General features: G+C 37.8%; 2 protein-coding genes and 1 long non-coding RNA gene across 17 annotated transcripts in view; 2 read left to right on the top strand and 1 right to left on the bottom strand.

The window, feature by feature from the left end:
• The window catches only part of LOC110970971 (uncharacterized), a 162,413-nt gene extending 140,563 nt beyond the window's left edge, over positions 1-21,850 (top strand). For 9 of the 10 annotated variants that reach the window (XR_007939106.1, XR_007939102.1, XR_007939105.1 and 6 more), the window contains one exon: positions 20,003-20,321. The gene's annotated coding sequence lies outside the window, so the exon portion shown is untranslated. Of the gene's footprint in view, positions 1-20,002; positions 20,322-21,751 lie in introns of those variants that run through there. The other variant, XR_007939097.1, reaches the window with a different exon arrangement.
• LOC110945503 (nucleotide-binding oligomerization domain-containing protein 1-like) overlaps positions 1-21,925 on the top strand; it is a 98,030-nt gene that overhangs the window by 2,721 nt on the left and 73,384 nt on the right. For 3 of the 6 annotated variants that reach the window (XM_051942075.1, XM_051942080.1, XM_051942079.1), the window contains exon 2: positions 12,811-12,964. The exons of 1 other annotated variant lie outside the window; for it this stretch is intronic. Coding sequence is in view for 1 of the 5 variants with exons in the window: in XM_051942082.1 (XP_051798042.1) it covers positions 14,047-14,437; positions 14,610-16,221; positions 16,333-16,596; positions 17,268-17,509; positions 20,275-20,440; positions 21,713-21,896 (2,859 nt within the window). In the remaining 4 variants the exon portion in view is untranslated. Of the gene's footprint in view, positions 1-12,810; positions 12,965-13,044; positions 13,099-13,999; positions 14,438-14,609; positions 16,222-16,332; positions 16,597-17,267; positions 17,510-20,274; positions 20,441-21,712; positions 21,914-21,925 lie in introns of those variants that run through there. 2 more of the 6 variants (XM_051942082.1, XM_051942078.1) reach the window with 2 other exon arrangements.
• LOC127531879 (uncharacterized) lies at positions 6,714-7,325 on the bottom strand. Its single transcript, XR_007939116.1, has 2 exons — positions 7,151-7,325; positions 6,714-7,048 (listed from the first exon to the last, which is right to left on the bottom strand). It is a non-coding gene; the product is annotated as an uncharacterized LOC127531879 (long non-coding RNA).

Here is a 21,925-nt window from a genome sequence, read left to right as displayed (position 1 = left end):
TAAGAGGGAAATTATTGAATATTTGTGTCTGCCTTTGCTGTTGCAGCGGTTTTACAATTTGCAGACGGTCCCTGTTGACCCCTCATAGACACCAATGTTATTTCTGCAGCTTTAAAGACAGCTACTGTTGATAAAACTGGGCTTGTAGCACATTGTCTACCTTACAACGATGGAAAAAAGGTTTGTAGCTCATTGTGTACCTTACAAGGATGGGGAAAAGCATCGCTTATGTTTTGACGTTTATCTGATGAGTTATTGATGCCAGAAGTCCGAATCTGTGAATATTTTTTTCAACTTTACCAAACTTTAAATTCAGACGGTATGACAGCAGTGAAAGACGTTTCTTTTCTCTTGTTGAAGACAAAACAAACTGTGTGTGAGTAACTTCTGTGGCTTTAGGTTATTTAAATCTATTTCTTTTCTTAGATAGGTTAGCTAACTTTGTGTCGGTGCTAGCAGAGTAGCTGTAGCTAACAAATGGAGCTAACATCCGGTTGCACTTGGCTTTTATTTTCTCTGTTTTATTTTCATATTTTACATATATTACTTTCTAGCATACCGTTTTAAACAAGTCTTCACAAGCAAAACTATATAGTTTGTGAGCCCAACTGTATTTATAAACCCGGGAGGAAACAAATAATGTTTATCAACTGTAGCTAACAAACAGAGCTAACGGTTTGGTTGGAGTTAACGTTTATTTTTATCATTAATTTCTATCCAGCTGCTTTAAACATGTTTTAATTAACAAAACATTATAAGTTATGAGGCCAACTATTATTTATTTTACCCCGGAGGCAACAAACAGCCAGAGAAGCAACTTAACGGTAACTTAACGGTGATAAAGTTAGCTTGAGTGGCTGCTGACAGGCACCTGTTTTGTTCAGTTTCTGTTTTGTTTCCCGCTCTTCTGACATATTTGTCTCTTGCTTTTAGTGGGTAAGTTATTCTGTAAATTTCTTCCCCGTTAAAAACAAAAAAACAACTCAAAGGCACGTTTTAAATATGTTGTATGGTGAGAAACTAGTTCATGCTAAAAAAGTAGCCTAAATTTAGCTTGTTGTTATTTCTGGAAGTTTATCAGATATTGTGTTAATGGAGCAACAAGCAGCTTTATTTGTCCAAAAAAATGATCAAAAATGTAAAGATAGAATGCAGTTGTTTTTGATTATGGACTTCCAGATAAAGTTAAGAATCAAATTTTCTGTTATTTCGGGTATAGAAGGTTTCTGAAGTGTTTGAACTGTTTCACTGATGACATGCTGTTCACCATTAATAATCTGTCCCCTTTCCTCTTCATATTATATATGTCTGACTCCCACTGTAACTCAGACAGCTGCTTTCTTCAGAAATATTCTGATGACTGTTTGTCGGCTGTATCAGAGGAGTACATGGACATGATCAGGGACTTCATTGACTGGTGCAACCTCAGCCACCTTCTACTGAACACCTCCAAAACCTAGTAAATGGTGACTGACTTCTGGAGGAAAACATCCACACTGGAACCAGTAACCATTCTTGGGGAGAATGCAGACAGCAGATGGTCCAGAATGCAGCAGCTTGTGTTCAGACCAGAGCCAGTGGATATGAGCCTCTCTGCACCGGCTACCTGTTCAGGTTAGAGCAGACTTTAAGGTGCTGCTGCTAATGTAGAAAATTTTAACCGAATTCCCCTGTTCTACCTGTCAAGTTTGGTGAACACGTATGTCGCCACTCGTGTTTTGCGTTCCCAGGGGAGTGGGCTTCTGAGTGTCCTTAAGGTCTGTAGAATGACAGTTGGGGCTTTTTCTTTCCGTGCACCAACATTGTGGAGCAGTCTACCTGCTGAAATCAGACAGACATCTTCTATTGATGTATTTGAAACAAAACTGAAAACCCACTGGTTTACTGCTGCATATGCATCTTAAATAGTTTGTTTTACTCATGTTTTTATCTCTATGTACAGCACTTTGACTGAAGGTGCTTTATCAATAAATGTATTATTATTATTAATCAAGATCTTTTAACATCGGCAGGCGTCTTCTATGTAGATTTTAATGTACTCTGAATAAGCTGATTAAGAAGGCGAGCTACACAACTGGTGTTGAGCTGGAATCAGTCCAACAGGTTGCTGGGGTGAGAATGCTGAAGAAACTGAACTCTATGAGGTATGGAGTAAGATTACTGTCAAAAATATTCATCCACGATTCTAACCATTCGTATTCGTAATGTTAAACATTTGTATGTTAATAAAAAACTTGTACACAAAATTCTGCTGTCATATGCATGAGTTTGATAAATTAAGGGTTAGGATTGTTTTTACGAGTATGAACCTAAAAGTTGTGAGTGCAACTCTAATTTCTACGACTACGAAGTCTTCCCTGTGAGGACGAATTCAAGTTTATGGGTACGAGTAGAAAAATACCGAAATGACGTCACATAGGTCACAGGGGAAGGTAATCGAACACCGATTGCTCCAAACGCGCATGCGCCATTTATAAAGAGTAGACGCCGGGTGGACCCGGTGGACCTACCGGGGCAGGTGACGCCTCACAGGTCAAGTAAATAACACATCCAACTTCTTGTAATTTATTTATTTCATGAAACTGTACTGTTTTAATTGATATACAGTTTATGGACGAAAGACGGTACTGCTTAGCTTGCACGCTAACGAGCCGGGCCGGTGACACATTAGCCTTCTAATGCAAGGAGGCTAATGAGGAGGCTTAATAACAAAACAAACATAATTTGAGATTATGAATCGTGGCAATTGGCGTATGAATCAGCCCATTGTACAGCCTAAATTGCTGTAAATTAAGTCCAGTTTTAGTTCTTTGCAAACTCAGACACGTGCATTACTTTAGTTGACAATGAATCTGGCGGAGTTCGGTAAAGTTGGAAAGATATTCACAGATTCGGACTTTCGGCATCAATAACTCATGAGATATATGTTGTCAAAACATGAACGATGCCTCTTTCAAATCGTTGTAAGGTAGACAATGTGCTACAAGGCCCATTTTATCAAAAGTCGCTGTCTTTCAAGCTACAGAAATAACATTGGCGTCTATGAGCAGCCGGCGGTGCAACGAGTGAACAGGGACCGTCTGCAAATAGCAAAACCGCTGCAACAGCAAAAAGAGACACTACACATATATTCAATAACTTCACTCTTGTACACTGTAAAGCCACTAAAATCACTGGAGCCATGAATCGGCTGCGGCTGGTCGTACTACAACTCTTTGTTTGGTGCTAAATGAAAAATTGAATTTTAAGGATTTTTTATGATTATTTTATGAGTATTAAAATTCAGTAACTTCACTCTTACACACTGTACAGTCACCAAAATCACTGGAGCCATCAATTGTCTCCTGCTGGTCATACTACAACTCTTTTTTTGGTGCTAAATGAAAAATCTGAATTTTAAGGAATCTATGTTTTTTATGATTATTTTATGAGTATTAAAATGGCACTTTTCTTGATGTATGTGGTATATTTTATATAACACACAGGAAAAATGGCATAAGGGCATAGTGTACTTGTTAGTCCAAACACATAATTCTGCATAGTAATGGAATTTACAATCCTTACCAAAGAGAGTATCAGATAACACCAATATACCAAACAAACTGTTTAGACTTTAAGGTAGACAATGGGCCTTGTAGCACATTGTCTACCTTACAACGATTTGAAAGAGGCATTGTTCATGTTTTGACAACATATATCTCATGAGTTATTGATGCCGGAAGTCCAAATCTGTGAATATCTTTCCAACTTTACCGAACTCCGCCAGATTCATTGTAAACTAAAGTAATGCACGTGTCTGAGTTTGCAAAGAACTAAAACTGGACTTAATTTACAGCAATTTAGGCTGTACAATGGGCTGATTTATACGCCAATTGCCACGATTCATAATCTCAAATTATGTTTGTTTTGTTATTAAGCCTCCTCATTAGCCTCCTTGCATTAGAAGGCTAATGTGTCACCGGCCCGGCTCGTTAGCGTGCAAGCTAAGCAGTACCGTCTTTTGTCCATAAACTGTATATCAATTAAAACAGTACAGTTTCATGAAATAAATAAATTACAAGAAGTTGGATGTGTTATTTACTTGACCTGTGAGGCGTCACCTGGCCCGGTAGGTCCACCGGGTCCACCCGGCGTCTACTCTTTATAAATGGCGCATGCGCGTTTGGAGCAATCGGTGTTCGATTACCTTCCCCTGTGACCTATGTGACGTCATTTCGGTATTTTTCTACTCGTACCCATAAACTTGAATTCGTCCTCACAGGGAAGACTTCGTAGTCGTAGAAATTAGAGTTGCACTCACAACTTTTAGGTTCATACTCGTAAAAACAATCCTAACCCTTAATTTATCAAACTCATGCATATGACAGCAGAATTTTGTGTACAAGTTTTTTATTAACATACAAATGTTTAACATTACGAATACGAATGGTTAGAATCGTGGATGAATATTTTTGACAGTAATCTTACTCCATAATGAGGAACAATACTTTCTCCACTACACAGTCTGCATGTGTTTAGGCAAGCTCATAGCCACGGGCAAATTCCTTCTCAGTGCAGGTCTGAGTGCATCAGCAAGTTCTTCCTACCAGCTGCAATCAGGCTTTTCAATTCTCAGTAATGCTTATTAATACATATTTTAACTTTTGAGTTATATGCTGTACATATGTTTTTAACTTTTTCTATTTTTTTCTAGCGTATATAGACATATGACTATGAGTTAGATCATTATTACACTAATAGTGTCGGTCTTCTGTCAGGTTTGTGAGTTGTCTCTGTGTCAAATGCTGCTCTTGCAAATAACTTCCTAGTAAGGATAAATAAAGTATATATTCTGTCCTCATTCATTAAGTCTGGTTAGCTGTGGCTTTAAAGGATGGTGGTGGATCGTGTAGTCAGTACACGGAAACTTCTTTGACTGCAAACAACAGTACGACTTGTTAGGCAGGTTTGACGCTCCCATTTCAGTTGGGATCATTGCCAGGCATGTGAACAGCAACAAGTCCACCATCTTGTCTCACAAATCATTTCACACTGACAACATGAACCAGTCCTCTGAAATGTCTGCCAACGTTGCCAAGCCCTCCAGGGGCCTGTTTCATGAAGCAGGTTTAGTGAAAACTCTGAGTTTGTTAACCCTGAAATGAGGGAAACTCTGAGTTTTCCGTTTCACGAAGCGAGGTAACTCTAACCAGGGAATGTGGGGTAACTCTAGCCTGTTTCACAAAGAGGGGTAACTTCAACTCTCGGTCAGTTACCGCAGTAACAGACTCTATGACTCTAACCTGGTCACCAGCAGGTTTATCTGAGAAAACCTCCAGTTTCTCTCTGTCTCCACCCTCTTTCAGCCACACGCTGTTTCATTTCCTCATTCATTCAGTCAGTAAGCGAGCGAGTTTTGGCGTAGAACAGCTTTTATTAACGATCCAGTGGATAAAGGAGCAGCATTACTGCACAGATAATTAAATATTCGTCGGTAGATTGTTATCAGACCGAGCATAAATGTTCTCACATTTCCGGACAATTATCGGTTTGAGCGGTACCGTTTCGTAATCGTTTCAAATCCATAATCTACATAAACAACCTAATCCGTCCTTACATTTACATTACCAACCAGTCATGCTCTCACATCCAGCAGATATTGTGTGTTGCGCTGCGGTTCTTTGCAAATGAAAGTTTTTATATGATGTCAGAGATGCAGAGTAAGACAACTGTATGGAGGACAGTCAGAAAAGTGTTCCTGATCCTGAAACGACTTTTACCATCATTGTGGGCATAAACCTGTCAGAACATCAAGAGGAGCTCCACAGGATTGCAGGTGAATGGTGTAGAGATCTGTTAAATTCATTTTAAATCATATTCTGTTCATGACATTATGCTGCAGCCTCAGACTGGGATTAGTCATTTGAATTTCTTTTAGGATTTCCCAGTGTGATTGGCTGCATAGATGCACACACATCCCCATCACAGCTCCCTCACATCATGAACAGGAAGTCCATTCACAGCATAAATGTGCAGGTAGGCTACAGGTAGACTGACTACTGTTTCTAAATGTTAAAGACTGCATCATAGTTCAACATCTGTCATTCTCTGCACTGTCCAGATCATATGTGATGCTGCATACATCATTTCTAATGTGGAGGCCACGTGGTCTGGGTCTGTTCATGACTCCAGGATTTATGGAGAGTCTAACCTGAGCAACAGACTGCAGCGTGGTCAGCAGCCTAAAGATTTTCACAATAGAATTCTCTTGTCTCCCTCCTTTAATATGCTCTGATGTATCCACTATACATTACAGGAGAGTTTGATGGCCTTCTGCTGGGTGACAGGGGTTACCATGACAACCCAGGCTGATGACCTCATACCCTGACCCTGAACCAGGCCCCCAACAGAACTTCAACCGGGCTCACTGCAGGACCAGAGCCCGGGTGGAGATGACCATAGGCCTGCTGAAAGGCCGTTTCCAGAGCCTACGTCTCCTCAGAGTGACCCCTGAGAGGACCTGTGATATTACTGTGGCATGTGTTGTTCTTCATAATATTACCACTATCAGAGGAGAGCAACACCCTGCCCTACAAACTGAAGACCCAGATGATGAGCCCATCCACCTGCAGCTATCCAGGACAGCAGAGCAGTCAGAGACACCGTATGCAATAATCACTTTAGAGTTTAAGTCTCCATCATCACCACCACAGCAAATAAAGACATGATACACATTTCATTTGCTCTTCTTTATTTCCTACAAATAAACAGTTCAGTTCATGTTCCAGTAGTTAACATAATTCACCTGTGACCATCACCACCTCTAACTTGTGCTCCAGTGTTTCAATTTCCAGATCTGCCCTCCTAATCTGTTTTTTGGATTTTTCTCAGCAAATGCAGTTTGTAAATCTGTTTTACTGATAACTGGGAATACATAGAGGACATTAAATTATACAGTTGCACATGAATTCCACAGAATGAAGCTCTGGTGTTTCCTGAACATCCATCTCACTGTGTCAGTCTGTGCAGTGGAAGCTGAGGAACCATCCTGCTGCTGTCCAGCCATGCTCTGTTAAAAGGATGAGAATGTGCAATACTTCAGTGTAGGCTAAATGTCACACTCTATATTCCACCCAAAGTCTGAATGGGAAGAGAACTATCAGTAACATACCTCTGTATGTCTTTCTGGATCCCCCTCTGTAAAGGCAGCAGACACAGTTTCATCCTCTTCATCCTAGATCAGTGACATGTTTCAGTAAACTTAAACTACCATTTGGAGAAATCTGTGGAGTGTTGCCTACTTACAGTTACAAGGTCTGTTGTGGTGTGAAGGGGCCAAAAGACAAAAAAAGCGACAAAAAAGAACTAAATAATAATAATATATATATATATATATATATATATATATATATATATATATATATACACCACCTGATTTACAGGCATCTACTTTCTTTCTGTTGGCTGAGCAGAAGTCTGTGTTAGTTTAAATAGGCTTAATTATTTAACAGGACATGATATGGATGCAGACATTTAGGCTGTGTGGATAAAACAACTGCACAGTCAAACAGCCACTTAATATTTAGGCTACTTTACAATGTAAAACATGATCAACATGAAGTACCTCCATGAGATAATGCCGAGGTCTGACCTGTTTGAACAATGTTTTTATATTTCATCTTAAGCTTCTCCCCAGCAGGATTTCCTCTAAATGAAATAACTTAATGTTCTACCATTCAGACAGTTATTCCCTGTAATATTATTACGATTACAAAGGACTACATTTAAACTTACGCATTGATCCGGGCTGTTCTCCACGCCGTCTCTCTCTCTCTTTTGCAGCTGCAGCGGTGTTGCACTTCTTTCTAAAAACGTGTTCAAACTCGCCATATGAGCGCGTTAAAAACTTCCAGTTCAAAAACGCAGCCTTTCGCTTCCCCGTTTCCATGGTGACTCGTCGAATCGGGGTTCCATTGATGCTGTCTTTTCAGACTTGCGGTGTACACGCTTTACTCCGAGTTGATTAAACCAACTCAAATCAGCCGTTGTGAAACCGAAAACTCAGAGTTTTCTATCTCAGAGTAGATCAACTCAGAGTTGAGGATTAAAATCAGAGTTTGTAAAACCTGCTTCGTGAAACAGGCCCCAGGTAGAGCAGGACATCGTTACACACTCATTAAGTCTGTGTGTCGTTGTACTTTGTTGTTCATTGACTTCCATTCTGTTGTAGAGATGACGTGTTCTGGAACAACAAATACTTCATCCCACATTTAAAAAGAGTGGATTGAATTTCATAAAATATGACACGCTGCCTTCATATCTTTGTTTAATATTCTTTGAACTAAGTAGATCTTGTTTGTGGAGGTTGTTACTTGTTCTTACCTTACTTTTATCTAAAACATAATTGCTGTTTAAATATTGCACATCCATGTTGTAATTCTGCTTCAAATCGTGTTCAGTTAGGGGGATCTCAGACATCTTATGTAATAATTAGTGCTGTATTTGCTCTTAATATAGCTCAGTCTCGGTGCCCGTACAGCTCAACAGGTTAAGCGGGTGAACCATGTGTAGGGGCTCGTCCCCGACGGAGCGGCCGGGTTTGATTCCCGCTCGCGTGGCCCGTTGCTGCATGTCTTCCCCCCACTCTTCTCCCTCATTTCCTGTCAATCTCTCTGCACTGTAACTATCTAATAAAGATGGGAAAAGCCAAAAAAAAATCCTAAAATATATATATATTTATATATATAGCTCAGTCATTTACCCTTATTATGGTAAATGACTGAGCTATATATATATATATATATATATATATATATATGGCATGCCGTTTAGGAAATTATATATATAATGAAACTTGATATATATATAATGAAACTTGATATATATATAATGAAAGTCGATATATATATAATGAAACTTGATATATATATATAATGAAAGTCGATATATATATAATGAAACTTGATATATATATAATGAAACTTGATATATATATAATGAAACTTGATATATATATATATATATATATATATATATATATATATCGACTTTCATTATATATATATCAACTTTCATTATATATATATATATATATATATATATATATATATATATATATATATATCAAGTTTCATTATATATATATCGACTTTCATTATATATATATCAACTTTCATTATATATATATCGACTTTCATTATATATATATCAACTTTCATTATATATATATATATCAACTTTCATTATATATATATATCGACTTTCATTATATATATATATATATCAACTTTCATTATATATATATCAAATCTTTTTTTCCTACCGAGCCCCGGAAGGGACATGTCCGTATGGCGAAGCGACAATGAAGGACACTCACCCGGACGAGAATTTTATTGAGTTTTATTTTGAAATCGGCCTGAAATACACAGACATTCAAGCAGTGCGATGCGCTAAGAGTCTGCCATGCAGACCAGCGATCCTGATAATGGTAAGTTTTATTTCTCCAACATCCTGCTGTTATCCTACTATGAATACGCTAGCTACAACAGTCCCACATCAGTATTATGAACGTTCCGCCAGCTAACGCGGTCCGGACACCGGATCACTGATTAGAGGTTGGCGTTGAACTATTGTTTGCCAGCCAGTTAGCCGCTGGTAAGCTAACAAGCTATGAAACAACTCCTTATAAAACCGGAGGAAAGCAGCAGCAATATTTCAGTCCAAGACCTGTATTCAGAACCTCCCACGCTGTTACACAATGACCCATTAATCATATTACTGAACTATATGGTTATCATTGAAATTTCCCTTGAAGAACCAGTGAACTCTTTGCGAACACATTTTAATTTATGTGTTGATTATGTTTCGTATCAGTAATACAAGTCTAAAAAACTGATTCAAATGATCAAGTTAAAACAATGAAGTAAGGAGTACTGGTAATCTGCAGCTATTTTCATAATTTCAAGGTAAAATTCTGATGTGTGATTTTCTAGCTTTGCAGATGTGGAAATCCAATGCACTGATTTCTTATACACAGATGCTTTTGGTGTTTTTTGTTGTAAAATAAAACAAGGCATTTATCACTGTTGGAAATGATTACAGGTATTATTTGTAACACTTTCTAACATTGTATGGACAAAGCAATAAATCAGTTAATGGATAAAATCATTTGTATTACAGATGCTATCAACAGCATGTCTTGTTCATTTTATTAAGTTGTCGGCCTTGGATGATGAGGTCCAGTTACCAGGAGCACTAGTCTGCAGCTTACTGGTTCCGTCCTGCAGCTCCTCCACGCCGTCCTCCTCTCTACAGACCAAATCAAGTAAGATCTGTTTAGACTATGCAGACATCAACATGATCAGTATGTTATCTTTTGACCCATCCTAAAATCACAAAATAGAACATTTACTTTAAGTTAACTGTGTTTATGAAAATAGAAAATAATTACTGACAACTAGTACTTTTTGGTGCTTTTATGCAGGAAAAGGGAACCAGGAAGCTGCTTTGGATCCTCTGCAGTATCTGGAGAGGTCAGAGGAACGGTTCTTGGAACAGATCGGAAGACACCAAGACGTGACCTCTGCCATTCTCCAGAACATCCAGAAGATGAATGAAAACCTTGGTTGCACTGATGGGACGCATGGCGTCGGTGCTGGAGCAACTGTCCCAGAATTAAACTGCATTGTTGACTATTGGCTTTTCTAGAAAATAAATCTTTTTTAGTACTTCACCTGTTTTGTATTTTACTCATGCACTTTGGGTGAATAAACAGAAATTTGTGATGAGAGATGCAAATTTTGTCTATAATCTACAGAGACTTTATTCAGTGTTCAGTGCACACTTTTGTTACACACATTTTGACAGATAAGCAGTTGTGCTTTTCAAGCAGATTTTAGTCAGAAACATCAGTAGCATATGTTTTTTTTTTACTGTTACACCAATCTAGGTAGATAAACTGCACTACTGCAGCAGATATATTATTGAAATGTGCTTCTATTATGTGTCTACATACACTGCTCACAAATAGTTATTCAACTTTTGGGTGAAATTGATGGAAAATATAAAAAGTGCATGCTTTAGTGATATATCATAAAAATAGGGTATTTAACTAGAAACATGCAATAGTGATTTCCTCATCTCAAAAAAATTTATTGAATCAAAAGCTAACAACAGTGGAGGGTATGTCACAATAAAAATGTCTCAGTTTGGACAGAACAGCAGCCTTCAGCTGAAATCCAGTACAATTGTGTCCCACCAGTGGCGTGATCATGGATGTGTCCAGGCAGCAGCTGACCTCTGCCTCGTAATTAGCCTTAAGACCAGCTATAAAGATAAACATAGATATTATCATTATCATCAACATATGGTGCATGTGTTTAACCTTTAAGCTATGTAGGGATGCAAATGTAGTCGAAGCTAAGTAGCTAAGCTAATGCTAACACGTTCAGTGTTCAGAATCAAAACATCTCTAAAAATTACCTGTTTTCTCAAACGTAGTCGCCGTTCCCTGTGACAACCATGAAGACAGATAATCACAGAAGAGCTCATCTGAAGAGCAAATGTCCAATAAGGTTCCTGTTTTTGTTTGCCATGTCCTTCCAGGGCTCAGTAGGAAAAAGTCTGAATATATGGAATGAAACTTTGAATAGATGGAATGAAAATCTGAACATTCTATATTCCGACTTTCATTATATATATATCTCAACTTTCATTATATATATATCAACTTTCATTATATATATATCAAGTTTCATTATATATATATCGACTTTCATTATATATATATCGACTTTCATTATATATATATCAAGTTTCATTATATATATATCAAGTTTCATTATATATATATCGACTTTCATTATATATATATCAAGTTTCATTATATATATATATCAAGTTTCATTATATATATATCGACTTTCATTATATATATATCGACTTTCATTATATATATCAAGTTTCATTATATATATATCAAGTTTCATTATATATATATATCAAGTTTCATTATATATATATCAAGTTTCATTATATATATATCAAGTTTCATTATATATATATCAAGTTTCATTATATATATATCGACTTTCATTATATATATATCAAGTTTCATTATATATATATCAACTTTCATTATATATATATCAAGTTTCATTATATATATATCGACTTTCATTATATATATAATTTCCTAAACGGCATGCCATATATATATATATATATATATATATATAGCTCAGTCATTTACCCTTATTATGGTAAATGACTGAGCTATATATATATATATATATATATATATATATATATATATATATAGCTCAGTCATTTACCATAATAAGGGTAAATCACAACATAGATTGTCTGTGTGTGTTTTTTAAAAATTCATAAGAAGTGAAAATGCTTTTCAGCCCTTACTAGATCTTAATGTTACGCTTTCCAAAGACTGACAGGAGGACAAAATAAGGGTCGACAGATTACTCACTACTGCTCAGAAAACCTAAAGGTCGCCTGCAAAAATGCTTAAAGTCATATAGAAATATTTTTATTGCACAGTAATTTGTGATTTATATGTTTGTTTGTTTTTTCCACACAAAAGTTAAGTTGACTTGTTAAAACATTAAAAGGGCACTTCCTCTTCCAGAATTGGAAAATTCATTCCCAATGTGTTCATACTGGAAGTTTCAAGTAAGTTTCTTACTTGACCATGACTGGAAGCAGAATATAGTTTTAGTGTCATAAATCCTGCAGCGCTTTCTTTGTGTTTTAGCAAATGACTTAATTTAAATTTAATATTTTTTCATGACTCATGACTTGTTATTTATTTTCCAGGTGTCCTCGGTATGGTGTCTCCTGCTGTCACTCTGGTCTTTCTGAGGCGGTTTATTTGTGTCCAACAGAAAATGAAGAGGAACACTGTTGGCCCATGAGGCTTCCTGGTCCCAATGGAGAGATGAGCAGGAGTGATGGTGTGTGAGATCAACAGGTATTAATCACCTTTAACAGTAATCATTTATTATTCTGTGATATTTAAAATAAATAGTGATGAGGAAAATGTCATTCCAGAGGTGGAGAGCAGCTGATGCAGTCTGTCATCAGTGGAGACGTTCAGGCTGATGTGTAAGTGTGTCTCTGTTCAGTCTGCATCAATCTGTGTATGATGGTGTTTTTACATTTAGGTTAAACTGGTTTTGTTGTCTCTTTTCGTATCTGTTGAGGAGGATAAATGTAGTTTTGTCTGGCCTTCAGACTTGGATGTTTGGAAAAAACTGTGTAGACCACATTGAAGATGATAACACACATTTATCTCTTTTACAATATTTACAAAGAATTAAACAATGGGATTAAAAATACCGCGATCTGTTGATGTGAACAAAATGATCACTTTCTCAAATACTTGTTAACTTATTAAAAGCAAACAGCAGTTTATTGGTCAGATTTACAGACTGATTTCAATATGAGACTGTTAACAGTCTAGTGATGTTTAATATTTACTGTTCTTGGAGCTGTTAGATTCTTTGGTGTATTTAATAGTTGGTTTTCATCTCTCACCCTCCCACTGACAATCCTGGTGGGTTTGACCATTTTAAAACTTCCTCAACTCCCCAGGTTCAGCCAGATGTTTTACCTGTGCTGCAGACAGTTTATATGGAGTTTAAATAACTACAGGTTAATATTGTTTGGATCCCCTTTTCATTTTGGTAGCAGGTTCTTCAGAATTACACAAAAATAAAACATAAATCATTTCAGTGAAGATTTGTCTGCATTTATGTTATTCTAAATTTTGACAATGAAATTTTTTAATTTTACTGCAGGTGTATTATGTTTCCTTTTCTCAATTATCAAACTGATTGATTACCAATAAAAAACATATCAGTAGAAACCTACTTTGAACTGAGATACACCGTTAGAATTTATATTAAACTGCAAATGTTGCCTAGATAAAGTTTCCGTAACATCTAATACATCACAGGGATAATAATTATTTTTCACTTTCTAAATCTGATGTCTTGTTCAGCAGGTCACTGAAGTTGGTTCTGTGTGCAGAACTCACAGGAGTCAGGACGAATGGCTTGTACATCAGAGTCCGCCTTAAATTATGTCACAAATGCCAGAGTCCACCTTGTGAGAGAGTTAAGGAGTCTCTCTGTGATTGTGGAGAATCTGTATCAGCAAAGAGTTTTCAGTGATGAGGAGGTCAGTAAAATACAGACAGAGAGGGATGACTACGATAAAACCAGAAGAATACTGGACTCTGTCACTAAAAAGGGGGAAGCAGCCTGCTATGAGTTACTCAGGATTATTGACATGACGAGGAAGAGGACTTTAGGGAGGCCGCCTCCTGTCCCTGAGAACAAGACTGGTGCTTCCACTGGAACCAAGAAGTTTGACCTGCACCACTGGATCAGCTGCTTTCCCTTCAAGGAAGACACTCAGATGGACATCGACTGCCTGCAAGGTATTGTGAATAAAAATTCAGCTTTAGAATATACCACATTTTTATTATTCATGTTAATTTATTGATCTGTATGATGTGTTTAATGTGTCTGTGTACAAATATTTATTATTCAACAAGAGAACCACGGTTAATTTCTCGTACATTTATTTTCTTCCTGCTGTTTTCACTCTAGGACCGAGGCCGTGCTGCAGATATCAGGCAAAGTTGAAGTCAGAAGTGAAAGAAATATCAAATGAGTTTTGGAAGGCCAGTAAAAATCTGTTTGAAGAAAACAGGAGGCCTGATCTTTCATACACCTCACTAGTATTAGATATACAGGAGAGCCCCTCTCCATCGAAAATAAAAAAATATAAGAGCAAGAAAAGCAAGATGAGTCGAACTAAAAAACTGAAGACATACTTGCCTGAGAACAAACCAGAGGTTTCCCCCACTGACCTTCTGAAAACAGATAAAAACATACTGTTGGTTGGGAAGCCTGGAATTGGAAAGACGACACTGGTTGGTGAAATGCTGAGACTCTGGGCAGAAAAGGACGACAAGGAGTTAGATTACATGTTTTACTTTGACATGAGGGAAACGTCCCAAATCAGACCAGCCATGACCCTGGAGGAACTTCTCTTCAAGGTGTTCAGTGAACCAGATGAAGGTGTGGATGAGGTCTTACAGGATATAAAGAGGAACTCTCATAATGTTACCATCATTTTTGATGGAGTCACAGATCTGTCTTCATCAGTGGTGCAGAAGCTTGTAAAGAAAGACCTACTACCTGATGCAAAGATCATCATAACCTGCAGACCAGATGATGAGGAAGACTTCTTCTCTGGGGACTGTCTCAGAGTGGAGGTGAAAGGTTTCAGTGAGCAGATCGTAAAGTCCTACTTATCTGCAACGCTCGGCGAAGCACAGAAGGTTTTGAACAACTTGGAGTTGCTGACTCTTTGCCATGTCCCGGTGTATGCTCTGATGGTGGCTGCCTGCTTTTCATCAGAAGACACTCAGCCATGCACTATAACAGGAATCTACATGGACATAGTTCGTTATTGTCTTCAGGTAAACAGCAGCGGAACAAAGAACAAAGATCTGAACGCCTTCATCAACACCAAGACAGAGGAAATACTGTCTTTGGCTGAAATAGCTTTTCTTGCTACTCAGGGAAAAACTGTGAACCTGACTGAAGTGTCCTGTAAAGACAGCTGTGTCCTTTGTTTCCTGAAACCACTTTTTTTCAAAGTGGGCCGAACTGACACAGAAACTAGACATGCATTCCTCCATTACACACTGCAGGAGTTCTTTGCAGCTGTGTGGCTCTTGAAGAACCCTCATGAAATCAGGAACTTTTTTCAGCAGAGCCTCACTGAGGAGAAGAAACACATGAAGCATTTGATCCCTTTTATGTGTGGATTGTTGAATGATAAGAACCCAAGATTGATGAGGCATCTGATTCCAGCTGAAGAAATCAACAAAACATCTGGCTGGTTCTTCAAGGAGCTCATCAACACATTTGTCCCGGGTCTGTGTCAGCCAGACCCTGAGAATGTTGATAGGATGTTCTTGTACCAGTGCTTGTATGAGTCCCAGTGTCCAGAAGCATGCATCTACCTTCTAGACAAACTGGACTGCCATGTGGACCTCAGTGGAGAGAGTCCTGATCCTCACTGCTGCTGTGCTGTGGCCTATGTGGTCAGTCAGTCAAAGGAAAGGAAAATAAGGTTGAACCTTGAGGATGTCACGATATCAGAGCGAGGAATGAGGTCGCTGTTTGGATGCCTTCATAATGTCCAATGGTATGACTGAGTGTGTTTAATAGCATCACATTACTGCTTAGGTTACAACATCATTATATCGATACTTTACAGTGGATTTGTTTCATCATGAGGTTGTTCTTTAAATTGTAGGTGTGACCCTTTGCCACAGCAGCTGTGGAAGATTTTCCTTCTCAGTGAAGAACAGATGGACTACACAACCTTACTGGGCTTGGATGGAAATCAGATGCACCTTCCAGTGGAGGGTGAAAAACAGCTGTTTGAAAGAGCAGTGGAGGTCATGAAGAGGATGACAACAAAGGCCAGAGTCTGCCTCTACTGGAACAGAGCAGCTCCTGTCTGCCAGAGTCTCTGTGAATCTCTCTTAGAGGCTTTACCATCCATCAGCTCACTCAGGTATGGCGCTTTTACTCAACGTTAAGAATCAGGCAGGCCTCAGGCTAGTTTCATTGTGTAGTATGAGTCTAAATGAATATCTACTGTTATTACTGTTTTTAATGTTGGTAATAATGAAAAAGTACTACTGTTTGTACTTTGTTTTATGGTCTCAGAAATTCTGCTGCAGATGTGTCTAAATAATTATTGCTGCTGCATTTATGCACAATGAGTTTAATAAACACATTTCAGAACATTCAGGGTTTGGTGCTTCACAGACTGACATCTAAAGACAAAAATATACAGAATTATTGTAAAATATAAAACTATGAATTATACTTTTTTATTATACTTGCACGGTTCTCTTGATACAAGAAGAAATCCATAACATTATATTGTTGTAGTGTCTTCAATATTCCTCTGATATTTATGCCCAATTCAATAGAAACATATTGTACTTTCTACACTACTGAAGTGGTTTATTTTTGTCAGTCGCCTTTGAATCTGAGCTTTACATCTCACAGCTCAGATAAATGATGATCTTATTCATAATTTATGTTTTCACAAGGAGCTGCCCTTTGCTTTATGTTTGTCTGGTTGCAAACATTAAACTGCAGTACGTAGAAAAACTACAGTATTTTTCCTTTTCATAAAGACTATATGGCAAGTGTTTTTATTCCTTACGCTTTCAGTGTCGTGCCTCAAGTATCAGGATCGTCAGAAGAATCCAGGTTCTTGGGGAAACTGTTCTGTGCAGCAGCAGAGAGAAAACAGCAGACAGGAGAGAAGATGCTGGAGCTGTTATCATCAGTGTGCACATACAGAACGTTCCCTATCAAACAGAAATGGTGTGATTTCCTGCTGGACCTGTATTCTCATGTGACTGAAACGGATCTGAGAGTCCTTCCATCATTACAGTCAGTTTTCCAGTCTGGTCCTCCTTTCTGGTTGATAAACCTCTCAAAGAGAAAGACCTCCATCCTCCTGGAAGTGCTGAAACTCCAATCAGAGAAGAAACATGTAAAGCTGACAGGCTGTTCAGATGAAGAGAGTGAAGTGAGGAGTTTCCTTCAGTGTCTGCCTCATATCTCACAGCTCAGGTAATGACTTGTGCTTCGACTGAACTGAACAGCACTGAGATAATGTTGAAGAACTTCAATGAAGGTCTTTCACTCATCAAATTTAGCTGACGGAAGAATGAGCAACCAGCTTTTTAGAAATCTTGAATATTCAGCTGCAACACTTTGAAACATGTCAGTCTTCTGCCTGTCAGAGGATAAAGAAGTCAGCGTTGCTCCTTTGTTGTACGTCATTTTGTGAGGGGCTCCATTACTCCTTTAGTGCACGTTACTGTTCACATGGAAAACCAGGTTGCCTTCAGTCACATGCTGTGGCTGAACATGGCAGTTGCAGAATACATTTTCCTGAACTAATTGTGTGACAGTAAGACAAGAAAATGTTTGAATCACAAGAACACTGTAGCTCTGTGACAGTAATGTGATGATCATACCTCTGCAGTAAAAAAGACAACAAAGATAAATGAAACATCTTTAAATTGTTGTGGGTATTTTTAATCTGTCAGGAACTTCAAAATATACGTAATAAATCAACTATAAATACACAGATAAAATCATTATTATTCCTATGTGTGGTTGTGTTTATACAGCTGAGATCAAATCATCACAAAATGTTTTCTTCTTCCAGGTTTGTTCCTCAGAAATCAGGTCTTGATGAACAAACCAGGTTCTTCAGGAATCTGTTCTGTGCAGCAGCAGAGAGAGAACAGCAAACAGGAGAGAAGATACTGGAGCTGTTATTGTCAGTGTGCAGATACAAATCGATTCCTCTTCAATGGAAATGGTGTGATTTCCTGCTGGACCTGTACATCCATGAGACTGAAACAGGTCTGAGAGTCCTTCCATCATTACAGTCAGTTTTCCAGTCTGGTCCTCCATTCTGGTTCATAGACCTCTCAGAGAGAAAGACCTCCATCCTCCTGGAAGTGCTGAAACTCCAATCAGAGAAGAAACATGTAAAGCTGACAAGCTGGTCAGATGAAGAGAGTGAAGTGAGGAGTTTCCTGCAGTGTCTGCCTTATATCTCACAGCTCAGGTAAATGATTATATTTAACAGTATTTAACTGTTCAAATGAAGTTTTATTTTCATACTAATTTTGTAAACATTTTGTTTTGCATAAATACTAAGAGGTACAAACTCAAAATTCCAAAACTGTTTGTGTTGTGCCTCACTGTTAAGCATTTGTCACACTTGCAAGCTTTAACTGTCCTGAGTCAGAAAACTTCATCATACCTCAGACACCATGACATCAGGACCTGTTTTATACACATTTGTGTGACTGCTGCCAGGTGCTATGCTAGGATTTGTCCTTTGACCTAAAACTAGAGCACACATCACATTCTGAGTCAGTTACCAGCAGAATGATCCAACCTTCATGTGAACGATCAGTACTGCTTATGAGAGGTGTATCTGTGGCTCCAGTCTAAAGAATAATTAGCTGTTTGCTCATTGTTTTCTTGAACACTCATGTTGATCCACAGTGTATTTGTCCCTCTGAGTTGGACTGTCAAGACAGAGTTTTACTGTACCGGAATGAGTCTGAGAGAGAACAGACAACATCAGTAAACTAGTACAATGATATGTGGATGCTCCAACTGTGCTGGGAGTGTTATATTGGTGCAAAAGAGATTTCTAGGTTTGTCCAAGATCAATTAGTGGCTTCTTCCATTCCCCTTCAGAATCAGCTGTTTTTATGTATAAAAACTTCAATATATTTAATGAAGCCATGTACAGTTTTAACCTTCTTACTGAGAATACCTTCAGGCATAAAGGGCTTTGAAATACGTAGGTTTGTGTTAAAATTTTGCACTTTTCAGTTACTTTTCATGCATTTTTGAGGCCTCATCACTTTATAAGTTCAGGAGACAGACTCTGTAGATTTTCAAGGCTGAGAAAACATTTATGCTCTGTTAAAAACTGCAACAAGATCCATTTAAATCCATTCCAGGTGTCACAGGTGTTCTTGTTCTGGTTCAACATGTTTATTTTTCTGTAACCCACTTTGAGAATTGGTGTTGTGGAACATATTCTAATTTCCAAAGCAACACATGACAGAGTAATAGAAACAAGCATACCCTGCCTCTTCTTATCTCCTGACTGGAGTGAACTTTACTGATCATGAAAATTCTACAGCCTTATAGTGAACAACAAATGAAGTTTACAGATGTCAGTGGTTGTGAGTCAATGATTGTTTAAAAAGGTTTGGCTGCTCTGATGAAAGATGTGATGAAAATTCAGTTTCATTAGATAAAAGATGAACATGGACAAGATAAAGTTAATTAGTTGTGTGTGGTTGTATTCGTACGACTGAGATCAGATCATTAAAATGTTTTGTTTCTCATTGTTCCAGTGTCGTTCCACTGCGGTCAGATCCTGAAAAACAAACCAGGTTCTTGGGGAATCTGTTCTGTGCAGCAGCAGAGAGAGAACAGCAGACTGGAGAGAAGATCCTGGATCTGTTATCATCAGTGTGCTGCTATGAAACTTTCCCTTTTGATGCCAAATCCATAGATGATCAATATCATTGTGATTTCCTCCTGGATCTGTTCTCCCATCTGAAGGACTGTGAGACTAAAACAGGTCTGAGAGTCCTTCCATCATTACAGTCAGTTTTCCAGTCAGCTCCTCCAGTCTGGTTCATAAACCTCTCAGAGAGAAAGACCTCCATCCTCCTGGAAGTGCTGAAACTCCAATCAGAGAAGAAACAAGTGGAACTGACAGGCTGTTCAGATGAAGAGAGTGAAGTGAGGAGTTTCCTGCAGTGTCTGCCTCATATCTCACAGCTCAGGTAAATGAATTGTCCTTCACACACTAAACTCTATGTAAGATTCTTTTCGAGTTCCCACGGTGTGTTAGAGCTGTTTTCTAAATACCAGAACAACAAACAAGTGGTATGCTGTTTAAATCAGTTCTGTCAGAAATATTAGCACCTTATTAATTCAAATCAAGAGGGATTGAATTGTTTGAAAAAGTAGTTTCTGAAGCTCCTTGAAGAGAACTTTTCTTTATTCAAGTTAAGTAAGCCATGAATCTACTATGTTAATGGTTTTTAATATTCCTGTGACTCTTGTTTATCATCATTATTATTGCTTCACGTTGTGACTTCGTCCTCTTGGGGTCATATTTCAGTTCTATTTTGTCTTTTCTCCATTTCATAGAAATACATTTTAGAATTCCCACAACAATATTAGCAGTTTCTTGCCTTGGAATCTTTCTTTTTTTTTTATCAGTATTATATTTCTACATTGTAACTTTGTTCAGAAGAGGTGATATTTCAGTTCTATTTTCACTCAGCCCTTATTCAGAGTACAACACTGTTCTCTTTACACCACTATATTTATTTAGTTTTTTAGTTGTATGCTGTGTTTGATTTAGAGATCTATATGTATGTATGATCAGCTTATGAAACTAGGCCCTTATTATTGATTTTAACAAAAAAACAGTCAGATACCAACGAATTTCTATCCTTTCTAAAGTGCCCATATGTGATTTAGAGTGTTGGTGTCATGAGTCTGAATTGTTTCTTAATTTTAAATCAGTTGTGTTTATGTTAAGTAGGTAGGTGCAGTATTTTTAGATTCTAACTTTAGTATATCATGTTTAAAATCAGTCTTATTTTTAGTCGACTGAACAGCACTGAGATAATGTTGAAGAACTTCAATGAAGGTCTTTCACTCATCAAATTGAGCTGATAGAAGAATGAGCAACCAGCTTTTTAAAAATCTTGAATATTCAGCTGCAACACTTTGAAACATGTCAGTCTTCTGCCTGTAAGAGAATAAAGAAGGAAGATAAGACAGTGATGTGAACCATAAGAACGCTGCAGCTCTGTGACAGTAATGCAGGTGTGTTATTACCTCCCCAGTAGAAAATAGTGAGATACACATTTTAAGAAGACTCTTTAATTTAAGCTGTGAGTATTTTCAATGTGCCAGGAGCTTCAAAAATAAACAATAAATGATCTATTAATGCACAGATAAAATGGGTATTATTCCTATGTGTGGTTGTTTATACAGCTGAGATCAGATCATCACAAGATGTTTTCTTCTTATTGTTCCAGTTTTGTTCCCCTGAAATCAAGTCTTGATGAACAAATCAGGTTCTTGGGGAATCTGTTCTGTGCAGCAGCAGAGAGAGAACAGCAGACAGGAGAGAAGATGCTGGATCTGTTATCATCAGTGTTCAGCGATGAAACACACCTTTCAGTGATCTATACAATTACAGCTTTGATGATGATAATATAGAAGAAGTCTGTAAAGCCCTGCAGGATCTG

Source organism: Acanthochromis polyacanthus, chromosome 22 (genome assembly GCF_021347895.1).
Source record: "Acanthochromis polyacanthus isolate Apoly-LR-REF ecotype Palm Island chromosome 22, KAUST_Apoly_ChrSc, whole genome shotgun sequence".
Classification (NCBI taxonomy): domain Eukaryota; kingdom Metazoa; phylum Chordata; class Actinopteri; family Pomacentridae; genus Acanthochromis; species Acanthochromis polyacanthus.
This window is presented reverse-complemented; position numbering and strand designations above follow the sequence as displayed.